The 14,021-nt window shown below is 28.8% G+C and overlaps 1 protein-coding gene across 2 annotated transcripts in view; it reads right to left on the bottom strand.

Moving 5' to 3' along the window:
- The window catches only part of LOC113372421 (insulin gene enhancer protein ISL-2-like), a 291,133-nt gene that overhangs the window by 1,448 nt on the left and 275,664 nt on the right, over positions 1-14,021 (bottom strand). For both annotated transcript variants that reach the window (XM_026612746.1, XM_026612747.1), the window contains exons 3-5: positions 5,681-5,987; positions 3,846-3,971; positions 2,967-3,108 (exon numbers count right to left, since the gene is read on the bottom strand). In XM_026612746.1, the coding sequence (XP_026468531.1) occupies positions 2,967-3,108; positions 3,846-3,971; positions 5,681-5,987 (575 nt within the window). The remainder of the gene's footprint in view (positions 1-2,966; positions 3,109-3,845; positions 3,972-5,680; positions 5,988-14,021) is intronic.

Here is a 14,021-nt window from a genome sequence, read left to right as displayed (position 1 = left end):
TTAATTATTTTCATTCGCCGTATAAGTTCTGACCAATATATTTCAATGTATGAAAAACTTAAGATTTCAATTTTTTTCAATATTTCACTGTGTGTGCAACTCGCTCCAGAAAATTTTTATTGCGAGGAGCGGATTGATTACCATTTTGGCAATGTAATGTAAAATAAAAATACATAATTGAAATTGATAAATATTTATTTTAAAAATAATTAGATAATATAAAATCGTTATGTTGCTTCCAATAATGAAGAACAGAATATAATGCAAAGAAAATTTTTAAGAAATAGTAATAAGTTAAAAAAATAAGTTGAATAATGAAGAAAATAACATAAACTACAAATATTCAATTGTTCATTTTATCGGTATATATAGAAGGCGATGCTGTTGACAATAAAATGGGCTTTTACATTGATATTTTATAAAAATGTAGATTTAGAAATTCCAAGCAAAATGTTTTGGTTTGTTTTGGTGAGCAATAAAACCAATGCCAAATTTTGTTTTTTCTGTATTTTACAGATACTATTAATTCAAAAAATATCTTATCTCGACGACTATTTTACTCAGAATAATTGATATTCAATTGTAAAAATTAAATTAATTCATTTAAATTCGTTTTATACATTTCGGAATTTACAAATGTCTTCTATTTCAGAGTGGACTTAATCAGTACTGTCTACGAAATACCTCAGAACGTCAGATGGTTCGGCATGGATTCTGATCAGAATCAAATTAGAAAATTTAGATAATTTTTCATAATTCAACCGCTTATTGTAGACCTATAATATTTTAGTATGTTATTTCAGACTACAAAATCTATCGTTATACAAAGTTTCATCCAATTAATATTTTTTTTTAATATTTAATAACCAATAAACGGCCCGACCGAACTTTACCAAAAACTAATCAACGCGATTCCCAACCAATATCTTTCGAACAGTTTTTGAAGTTTTAAAATCGATTCAAGTCTGTGGGCTAAAATTTAATAAAAAGTATTTTTGATACATTTTAAATTATTTTACTCTCCCAACAGCTAATATTGATGAATTCTACTATCAGGAATACTCTTTATATACAGATGTACCCATATGTTGGTACTTTCATTCTAAATCCTGATTGGTTATGGTAATACGTGGATATTGGCTGCATTGTTATCTATGATTGAGATCTAGAAAAAGGATCTCGAATATACTTTTTTCCACATACACAATGGAGCGCACAGCCATAAGGACTTATACATCCATATTCATCCATGTGCGTTATTACATCCGCTGTTTGTAACGTATGAGTTATGTATGTAAATTGGTGTATGTGAGCATATCAATTTAACGGCTATCACTTATGAGAGAGGAATCCGAAGTAGCTATATTTATTTTTATGACAAATTCGATTTATGAATGTTTATCCGATCCGGTATTATTCTATTCCAGTCGTACGTTATATTTAAAACAATATGCTTCTAAAATTGGATGCGCAAAATCGAATCGAAACAATAATTCTTCGTAGCTACAATATCGTTCCCAATCGTATACGTGCGATTTAAAACATACGAAAAAATCTAACAGAGTCAATATCATTAGGTGACTGATTAGTACAAAAAATTACTTTGTTTATATTTATGCTCATGATGTAAAGAAGTAATTTTATCTTTGGAACAATCAGTTAATGATTTTGAGACTATTGGAGTTTTTCCATATATATATATATATATATATATATATATATATATATATATATATATGATTGAGATTGAGAAGGATATTTTACCTGCAACCTGTCTTCCATTAATAAATAAAAAATAAAATAGAAAGTAAGTCAAAATGTATTTTGGACAACTGAAGGAAAAATACCTACAAGTTATACTAGCAATTTGTAAGAACATAATTTTTTACAAATGAATACTAAGAGTAATTTACATACAAATGCAAAATTATTAAAAATTATAAAAGACAATGAATGAATATTTTTAAATAACTATTATGCGTGAATAACTGAACATTGGATTAAAATGTACTAAGGTAGGTAAAAAAATGGTATAAGACAAATATATATAGTATAAAAGAAATTCGAGAGAAAAGTATTCTGCAGAAATATACTGAGATGAACTCTGTAAATTCAATTAATATCACTGATGTAAAATATTATAAAGAATATAAAGACTGGAAACTTATTGTTGAGATGCATTATATCATTTTAAACTATACATATGTCCCAGCTTATTTCATTATTAAAATAATACTAACACTACGCCTAGAACACACCATTTTCATATCATTTTTTTTTTAATTTAATATATTTATAAAATAAAAATAAAAATTTACGAAAGAACTAAAGTTCAATATTCAAAAATTTGGGTATGGAAAAGAATGATATTTTTTTGCCAGGTCTAATTCTCAATATATATATATATATATATATATATATATATATATATATATATATATATATGTTTATAAACACATATTACAACATTCATTATATGCAAAGTACAAGTATTACATTTATATAAGTAATAGTGTATATATTTTATGTAAGTTTTTATATAATATGTGCCTGCATCTTATAAATTTAAATACCTAAAAAGGTCACTACATTGTACATCGTGTTGAAAAAATAATTGTTTATATAAATAAAAGAGCTAAATTAACTATATCTGTGAACTGTGTATTGAGTTAAACTTGTCATGTCATAACACGTTTTTAAAAAAATAAAAAGGTCGTTTTTGAAAAAACAATAACAAATCTGTTTAGTCTGTGTTTTGTTTACGCAGATTATTTAACCCATAGGCATCACATTGATATATTATATAAATGGCAAAAATAAATCTAAAATTACTATCATTTTATTTCGATATATAATATTTAAATTTATAGTCTATCAATTATATATCCAAAAAAAGCTTAATTTTTTTATTAAAGTCTATGGGTTGAGTATCCTGCGCCTGTCGGTGTGTCGTTCGCGTATCCTACCTGTATGATACCGACTTGCCTTCGTATGTGCGCCAAGCCCGTTGGGTTGTTCGCGATGTTGGCGAAGACCAGCCTCTCCTCGTAGTCGTACTCGCACAGGATCTTGTTGTCGCAGAGGTAGAACCTGTCGCCGACACAGAACCTGGAAAGGATAATCGGATAATAGAATTATTTTAACATAAAAAAAGACAACAATATAATATATCATTATCTGTAATATACCGTAGTACTTCAAAGTTCAATCACTAGATAGGCATTTGATCTAGGCATTTCAAGTACTACTAAAAATTTGCTGATGTTACATAATGGAATAGGCAAAAAATACTATAATATTAATTATATGTAATATTTTTTTTTATTAACTCTTTTATTTACAACTGTCCAGTATAGGACATTCAGTAAATTTAATGGATTTACAATAGTCCGCCGAAAAGGTACATTGTATACTACTTTGACATGTTGGAAAAAACAACTCAGTAGTTGTTTTTTTGATATAAAATTCACAATATTCACTTATTAAATAATTTCTTATAAATAATGATTGAGTTATTTCCATTTTTTTCTCAGGAGAGTTGATGGCTTAAAAGAAAAAATTAAAGCGACTTCCACAAGACCATCGTTTTCTTTTAAATACTACGATATTTTTATCATAAAAGTAATAGTGTAAAAAACAAATGTGAGTTTTTCACTTGCGCAATAATGTTTCTATACAAAATAAATATGCAATTCATATTATGAACTTAGAAACATAAAATTTCTAGTTACTTATTACTATTAGATAAGACTTTTAGCAGTTTTTCTTATTGTTGTTTTTATTACAATTGTTTCACTACAAAAAAAAAAACATTTTTACACAAAACATGATGATTATTAATTTACCTGTGATTGCACTGTTGACAGGCGAAACATTCTAAATGATAAACGTTACTCTTGGCCCTCATCACCATTTCAAAAGCGGGTATTACTTTATTGCAAGCCGCACAATAACCAGTTGTGCCGAACAACCTGTATAAATTAAGAGAAGTATGTTATAAATCAGATACGGATACAGGGAATAAAGATAATTCCAAATTATAATAATATTAATATTACTTCTACAGTATATGTATATAGGGCCCGGCGGGGAATAAAGTTCCAATTTGACTTTCAGTAATTATACTGTCTAAATCAAATGAAGTACATTACAACACATAACACGGATCCAACAATCAACTATCATGTTCCGTAAATTTTACCATGTTCAGTAAAATTTCCAGTGAGTTCATAATTATAGAAATATGTTTTTATACCAATTTCTAAAATTTGTCATTTGTCCGTTTTCACTCCATAGTCATTTATCCGTTTTTACTCCAAAGGCAAGGTAAAAATGGACAGCCAAAGGGCAAATTCTTGAAATGTTTCATTTTTAATTATAAGAGGATGTTACATAATACTAGGTACATTATTCAATCAATGTAAAATACAAGTTTTATGGGCACATTTTTTACAAAGATTAGACTTTATTTAAGCTTAAACTGGTATTTTGTACGAAATATTTATCAGTTTAGTTGGAAGAACTATTAATTTAATTTATCTTTTAAAAAATCGCTTTTATAAATATACTTTACTTTTTATTTATTATTTTTTATTGTTTACACCTTTAGCAGAGCTAAGGTTTAGTTGGTTTTTGCCCTTTTTTACCCATACCAGAAGTTATATAAATACCCTAAATTAGTAATAAGTTAAGTATCAAATCTAATTTATATAATATATATATATATTATCTCTTTTATTTACAACTGCCCAGTAAAGGGCATTCAATAAATTTGATGAATACTACACGGGCATGTTGGAAAAAACAACTCAGTAGTTGTTTTTTCCATTCGATATAAAATTCACAATATTTTATTGACAATTATATAATAAGTTTATATTAATTACAATAATATATTCCTAAAATAAGGATCGATTTATAAAAATTTTATATTAATGTTAAATGTGGTACGAAATTTATTACCAACTAATTTTAATAAGGAATCTGTTATACTTGAGATGAATTAAAAATGATTAAACCTTAATTTAAACTGATATTAACAGTCACATAGGTAATTTGCATACGCAAAAATAAGACTTAATATACGGATTAAGGTTCATATAGAAATAGCACAAATTTTTTTTAATTATTTCTCTATTAAAATTTTTCAAATTAAATGTCACGTTTCTATTGCTTCTGTAAGTAATAAGTAATTGAAGAGAATTGCACTTTTTTAATGGACTGGGAGTGGATTTCATGTCGATTTGAGACAGATTTCACTAAAAATATATTTCATTCGTTGAGTTATAACTAGTAAATAAGATTGTTTTCATTCCATTGGTTTACGTTCTCAAAAACACTGTTAGCGGTAAATTATGGCATCTAAAAAGGATTTTGGGTTCCGTACACGTTGGAATCCACGAATATCGAAATTTTTGCCCCCGAATATAGGCATTGGTTCGTAAATTTTTTGGCTGCGAATAGTGAAAACGCAATTGAAGAAAGCGCAAATAACGAACTTCTACTGTAATGTATACTCGACAATTATTTTCAGATATCATAAACTAAATAATGAAGCTCAAAATAAAAAAACATCAACTACAAAATTCCTTTGTTATGAATATTGTTACAAGGCCGTTTATCTCTTGATAGCAACGTCGTAAAAATTTAATATTCTCGCATAATTTCCTTAATATCTTACCTAAGATAATCCCGTTTACAAAGTATCAAATTCGCTTTAGTGTAAAGCGTGGATCCAACCTCTCCTAGACGACAATCACAGCAGCCACATTTAAGGCAGTCTTCGTGCCAGAAGAGATCGAGTGCCCTCAGCAGGAACCTCTCTGTAATGCGTTTACCGCAGCCCGAGCACTCGCGCGGACCGGCTGCCGCGTGGTGACCGCCACCGGAGGCGCCGCTGGGTATGCTGTTGGCCGCCACGCTCACCGCCGACGACTGCACACCGCCACCAGCCGACGAGACCATGCTGGCGGTATCCCTGACGGCCTCTGGAAGAGAAAATAAGTTTAATAAGGATAATAAGTTTAACATTATTATGTTACATTCAGTGCTGGATTTACAGTAGGGGCAGTCGGGGCTACTGCCCAGGGCGGCAAAATTTGGATAGTGAAAAAAAAATTCTATACAATATAATCAACTTTTTTTAACAACATTTTTTATTTCAAGAAATATAATTAGCAAAACATAATACGATTTCAATGCAAAATTTAGGTTGAAATAAACAATAACTAAAATTTATTATTTTGCCTTATCTCCCTCTCCGAACGTAAATTATCAAATTGGTTAATAAGTTATCAAATTTGGCAATTTGGCTAATATAAAGATGTTCTTCAGTTCTCGAGCCCTCTTAAAATGACTTCCAAGCTTATAGCGTCGAAAAAAAAATTTAAACTAGTGACTCATGGCATTGTGCCTTAAGACAAATTACTGAAACATCCCGTACTAAAAATTACATTTTATAAAGAGCTTTAAATTTTATTGAAGCATGAAAAAAGACTTCTAAAACACATTTTTTGTATTTTGAAATTTTTCGAAAACTATGAACTTTTTGCAAAGCAATCGCGCTGCGTAGCTGTTTCAGAGAAGAAATATCGAAACTAAATTACCATTTTTCGTAATTGCCTGTACCAAAAGCTAATCAGCACGTCTCCCCATCAATACAAATCTAATATTTTTTAATTAGTCAAGTCAATTTCGAGAACACGGATCAACCGATTTATGATTCAATTCTTATTGATAAGGAGACATGCTGATTAGTTATTGATCGAGGCAGGTCCAACAATTTTGAAGATACGGGCCAAAATGCCAAAAATGATAATTCAGTTTTTGAAAAAAAAGCGTCCAATAACATTCAAAAAAATTTACAGAATAAATAACTGCTTAAATTTGTGGGGGGCAGGTTTAGCGGTTTTGATGATCCAATAAAAAAATTTGAAAAAGAAACATTTGGCGGACAAAAGTGATCATAAGACATATGCACATTAAATTATCAGATATTTTAAAGATATTATAATAAGTATAAATTTTGTTTACATTTATATAAGTTCTGTATCATTGTTTATCCGTTAGACGCGGCGCTTACGCGTTTCTATATTTTGTTATCCGCAGCTAAAGCAGCGCGATTGCTTTAAAAAAAATTGGAAAATTCGTAAAATTTCAGGGATGGGGCGGCATTTTTGCCAGTGCCCCGGGGCGCCAAATTTCTAAATCCGGCCCTGGTTACATTACAATATAATTAACTGTATATAGCTGATTAGCGTATAATAAATAAATGAATAAATAAATAAATTAATAATGTTTATTTAAAATTATCATTATGTAGTACCAAAAATCACCAATGGATAATATCCTAATTTAGCAAATTGTTCAATGGAACAATTTTTATATTTTTTATAGTAAATCATCAAAATATGTTAGTTAATTTAATGTATTTTTTTGTAGTATTATTATATTATTTTATTATTTATTATTATTATCTATTATTATTTTTATTATTAATTACTATTTTTATGTTATTATCTTTAGTTATTCTTTTTTAGTTTATTCTTTTTAGTTTATATACATTTGCATAGCAGCTCATAGAATGTAATTACTGTTCTGATTGCTGTATAATAATAAATGAATGAAAAAATGTAGTACCAAATACGCCAAAATTTTTAGTAGTAGGCAAAGGTGTTTGCTTTACTCTTTATTATAGTAATTCCCTTGATGTTTTCAATAAAAAGCGCTCGAGTTTGCGCTTTGCACGGTCTCTGATAAAAACTTCGTATCAAAAATTAAAACGTTTCGTTTAACAAGTTAAAGACGAAATAGATGATGGAAATTGGAATACGTAATTTTTCAGTAATAATACAGTTATATAAAATCTTATTTTTATTAGTAATGATTTACTTATAAAGTCTATTTAATAAATTAATCGTGTGACGAGTGAAATATTTAGATAAAACATTTTGTCATAATTAATATACCTCTAAAAATGAATCTATTTATTTATATATTTATTCATAAGCAAACCGTAATCAATAATAATAGATATTATTTCAGGCACTTATCAGGGTTAATAAAATATCCATTTCTATGCACAACATATTTATGAAATATATTGTCTATTTGTAAGTGTGCAATAATGCATTTTTATTTTGCCATCATAACATTATAAGCTCATTGGATATAATGATTCTGGCATAATAAACCCAACCTGAACCATAACCTGACAACATGATGTAAGTAATTAGTCAAAGGCGTCAGTAGATTCCAAGATAATAATGTAAGAAGTTAAGATTCTACAGCTGTTGAAAGTTAAATGTTTTTGTACGATCTTTTGCAGTAAAAAATAATAACATTTTCCATAAAATTTTGTTACGTTATTCCACAATTATGTGAAAATTGTATGAAGAAAACAAGCTTTGAAATTTGTCTAATGTGGCTTTTAGAAAATGAAGTCATTTTTCTATTACTTAAACGATATGATTTCATACGACCATATTTGATCATCTATAAAGTTCTGCACTATTTTAATAGAGATAGAGATTTTAAATTTTACTTATCTCATACAAACTTTTATTAGAGAAAAAATATTAGCAATTTGCTGTTAAGCACAATGCTATAAATTACTATATTTCATATAATTTCAAATACTAAGAATATCTATTTGTTATATTATATGTTACATTATATACAAAATAAAATGAGTACCACACTGACTTCAATTACGTTTATGATGAAAACACGACTTATAAATTACCATCTCCATCATCATTTATATATTCAGGGTAAGCAAGCAATTCAGTAAGTTGTTCCTGGGAACAAATTATAATTATGTAATACGGTTTGAGAATTTTGTACGTACGTATTCAAAAACGATGTATGACATGAAGAGAAAATTCACCATATTGCTAATTATATTGCTCACTGATGATTTTGTGGAACATTCTTTGATGAAGTGAAACATATTTCAGAAAGAACATTCTGATTTCTAACATATTCATTTATATTACCTATTCTTGATATATTTTATAACATAGTAATATGTTTGATCATATGCGTAATAAGTTTTTAATTTCTGCTTTTATTACTAAAAGTATTCTTGATAAAATATCACAGGTAATATCAATTGTGTAGTCATATTAATTTTTATTTAGAACTATTGATCAATAGTGCGTTCTAATCTAACCAAATTAGAGCATGATTTGTCAATGGAGCACAAATTTCCACATAGTGATTCTGCACAAGATTTACTTCTTTATCAAAGAGATTTTGCATAGGAATTGTAATCGTCCTCTTCATTCAAATCCTGGCCTTCAAGAGTTAACTGACATTTTAAATAGTCCAAACATACATTTAAAAAACAATAAACATATACTTGAATAAATTTGAGAAACCAAATTATAAAACTGGTGGTGCATGGCATCGTGATATTTTTTATACTTTTAGCTCCTTATCTCTGAAACGGCTGGGCCTGTCTTTGTCAATATCCAATCACAACGTCGTCTTTTCCTTTGAGTCATTCAAATTGGTTGAGAAAACGTCGACAAAAAATTGTATCCACACATACATACACATTCATTTTTTCTTTACATCAACGATTACGAATGAATTGTTATGATAGTACCTACATAAATAAAAAAAAGAAGTTAATGCAAGTGAAAAAATAATAATAAAGTAATATTAAAAGTTTGCTCAAGTGCCCAAATCGAACAACCAATATAATTTAAATTGAAAACGTCGCTAGTCCAGCCTGTCAAAAATATCTCATAAGCTGCCCCTCCGAATATGTGGCTTTGGAGCAAAAAGAATAACGCAGACGGCCGGTTTTGCACGTAATTGAAAATCCACGTCCTGTAATATATACGGACCTCTGGGCAACACATTTTAATATCAAATGACATGTTCTTCACATGTAGAGCTTCTTCACGTGTGTAGCGTCCGTACGATGCATGCCGGATTCGCTATTTCGGCAGCGTCTGCATCGACACTCGTTTTGGAATCAAAATATATGATAAATGCCTTTTGGCAAGTTCCTAAAAGCTATGACACTAAACTAGATCGACCAGATTGACAGTGCAAATTATACTTGAGGAGGATAAACAAAACTATGTTTTTTTTTACAAATCAAGATAAAAGATTTCTTTTTGATTCTCAATACTCAATATGATTAACTGCTTACTCCAAGAGACACTTTGTTTTTACGATTTTAAATCAGGCTACATTGCAGCAACCTACCTGGATCGAACTTGCTGTTCCATCCGACCTCAATCTGGTAATAATGGTCTTTTTTACGATACACTTTATATATATATATATATATATATATATATATATATATATGTATATTTTTTAACAGCAATCAGAACCTTACGTCCTATGAGCTGTTCGACTGAAACTTCTCCTTACTTCGTATTTTTTAGATGGTCACCCAATGGTTAATCCATCCATATTTGATGATTTTGTTATTAGAATTAATTTAATAGGGCTGACTTTTTATCGGTGCAGCAATGCCGGACAAGGGCTATTTTCACTTGGAAACATATTGCTATCTATATTTCCAAGCGAAAATCGTTGTCACTGCTGCCTGACAACAGGCTGCTCGAAGTGGGTATCGAACCCGGACCTCTGATTCAAGTCCCGTAGCTCTTAACCGCTTACCTACAGGCGAGCCCACTTTAAATTGAAAATTATTCTTTTGAAAAAAAAGCGGCGTAAGATAATAATCGAAATTTATTACTAAAATAGTTTTCAAATATTGAGTTGGCTTACTGACTATAATGAACTAATGAATATACTAATGAATAAACTTTCTGACATTTTTGAAATAACAATTAGTTTATGCATATCCAGCGTATTTTAGCATTAATTGTGGTAAGTATATATAGTATTTGGAAAATCTCTACAAAATTAAATAATATACAATACTGTCTAATAGTATAGAACCCTACAGCAACTAGGTATACTAAAAATTGAAAGATAATCCCAACACATGAAGAAGACATCAACTACGACTCGTTACAGTATATATATTGTAACTTTTAAACCATTCGATGAATATGAATAACGTTTTCGATGCTCTACAACCTTTACTAGTAGCAGAACACCCTATAACAACTCCGTATACTCTAAAATCTCAATCAAAATGTAAAATATTCTAAATGTCTTGCCTTGCTTTGCCTCATCATTATTAGATTAATAAAAATAATGGATTGAGTCAAAAATAGTTGATATAATGTTCTAAATTCTAAATCTATCAGATTGTATTATAAATTTCCCTAGTATTATATCAATAAAATTATTATTGACTTTATTCAATATTAACCTGGAAAATAAATTACTGAATTAATTATTTAATATACTTTTAATATTACGTTACAAATTTCTGAATACATGACCCAGAAAATGCGTAAACTTTTGATAAACGTTGCCAAGGCATTCAGTACATTTTTTGAAAAAAAAAAGACTTCTCAAAGTAGAGCAATTTGGAAAATTTTGAATTATTAGTTAACAACTGGCCTCAATCTTAATAAAACTCTAGGTAATTGTGTCAATAAGCTTACAGATCCAACGTTTAATTTAACAAAATTAATAAAAATGAACCACAATAACCAGAAATGATCACAGCTTTAGGTTGAATTTAAAAGCTCATAATTTTTAAACTACATGGAATAATATATTATTATAAATTTTTCATGATAGTTACAATCAACATCATAGCCCCGTTTTGACTTAATGTTGAGTTCTAGGACATCCTGTACACACTTTGTACACTCTGTATAAATGTTTTCTGGAATGCATATATTTTGATTAATTTTGTGGGAGTTGATTAAGTTTTATATCATGTATTAAGTTTAATCAACTAAAAAATGAATACGAGGATAGATTTAATATTATTTGAAATTAAAATATACTATTTAGAGTCTGGACTATAAATTGAAATAATATACAAATCACATATTTATCTATCATCGAAAATAGATAAAATATTTATTCACAGCCGTTTTTTAAATTTGTACAAATTCACATCCATTTACATCATCATATGACCTCACACAACTTAAATTTATGTATCAAAGTTGAAAATGGTTTAGTTTTTTATATTTATTATTGTTTATTGACCTTGTAATCTGGTACATTGTTAATTTTCCAATTATACATTGACTTTATATAATATATTTTAAATACTTATGTTATTATTTTTAATGAATGTGTTCAGGGCATTCTAAATTTGTTTTTCTGATAATATAAGATTAGTAGTAAGTGGGACTTTTATCTTTATTATTTTGTTCCTTAGCTCCATTCTGGGTTACTACTGGGTAACTTTTCAGAACGTATGTTTTATAATAATAAAAATTACTGAATTTCTTATTTTTTATAAAGGCAGATTGTTTTTTAAAAACAAAAAAACACGTCATATTTCTATATAATCAAGTTACAAGTTACGAATCCCACAAATTGAACGTAGCTTTAGCTTTAGGCGATCTGAACCCACCTAGAGAGGCGTCAGTAGATAGTCGTGGCCAGTAGTACACTTACACACGTACATTTGATTTGCAGCATTCTGGCACGGTCAAATAACCAATAAGTCACAAGCGGCGGCTCACTTGTCTCCCAGGTTTGGCGTTTTGAATTCTACGCTTACTAGAGCCGGTGAGCCGGTGAGCCGGCCGGCCACTCGTGTTTTGTGACTGTCTGTCCGCTCTCGCCGCCGGTCCGGGCGAGAAGAGCTTACAGCGCCCTTAACATCTGATGAAATATACACCTCAAAGACAGGGCCGTTAGGAGGAACGACAGAGAATATATAGAGTATGCTCATTATAGAAAGATGAACTAAACTTGATTGCGCAATTATAATATAATGAAATGATATTTTTTTAGTTATGCAAGTTAGTTTTAATTTGTTTTGTTAAGTATTATAAATGATTTATCAATATCTATATAACAATAATCAATATAAAGTCGAAATAACTCTATTTAAAATTAATAGAACCGTTTTTTAACTTAATAGCTAATTCTATTATTACCAAAATTTGGATATTGCCTACTAAGACAAAAACTATACTTGATTGCGCAATTATAATATAAAAAGTGATATTTTTTTAGTTATGCAAGTTAGTTTTAATTTGTTTTGTGAAGTATTATAAATGATTTATCAATATCTATATAACAATAATGAATATAAAGTCGAAATAACTCTATTTAAAATTAATATAACTATTTTTTTAACTTCCCGTAGGGTAATTTATAGTAATGGGCCGAAAATCGAAAATGAAAATTTTTATGTTTCAGAGGTTTCTGAACATTTTGGCATACCCAGAACAAAATGGATGTGTGTGTATGTATGCGTGTTTTGTGTGTCCGCATTTTTTCATTCGAGCTCGGATCAACCGATTTGAATGGTTCAAAAATTAAGGCACGATGCTATACACCATTAGTCAATTATTTTTTATTCTGCAATCTGTTTTTATTTTTAAACAATAAGCAGAGACTGCTAATAATAAATATTTCACAACATTAACTAAAAAAATATTGGTAATACCCAGCAGCTTATCTACTAGGAATATATGACATATAATAATAAAAATAACAAAATAGGAGAAAAAAATCAATAAATTATAACAAAACAAAAGTATTTAATTAAATTAAATTAGATCTATGGCTATTTTTATTTAACCTGGTCGGCAAAAGCCTTCCAGGTATTCTCCATTGGCCAATTCATTAATGCGATCTTCAATTCTGTTTTTATATTAAGCGGCGGCTACCGAGTGGAAACAACAATTGCGATTTGTTTTGCTATTGTGAGTAAATTAGTAGAATCTGCATAAGTTTTATCAAATAAAGTAATCAATCAATTATATAATAGAATGAAATAATTAAGAAAAGCAATATATGTATAGGAAAGGGCGGAGCACAAAGATCCAATTTGATTTTTAGCAATTATACTGTAAAAATCAAATCAACCATATCAAAACGAATAATACATATCAAACTGATATTTCCAGTTAATTGGTAATCGTAGATCTGTTTTTTTGCCA

The sequence above is a fragment of the Ctenocephalides felis genome, unplaced genomic scaffold (assembly GCF_003426905.1).
Source record: "Ctenocephalides felis isolate EL2017-DRISC unplaced genomic scaffold, ASM342690v1 CF-g0.4_SCAFFOLD_01604, whole genome shotgun sequence".
Taxonomy (NCBI): domain Eukaryota; kingdom Metazoa; phylum Arthropoda; class Insecta; order Siphonaptera; family Pulicidae; genus Ctenocephalides; species Ctenocephalides felis.
Note: the sequence above shows the minus strand (reverse complement) of the source record. Positions and strands in the feature narration are given on the sequence as shown.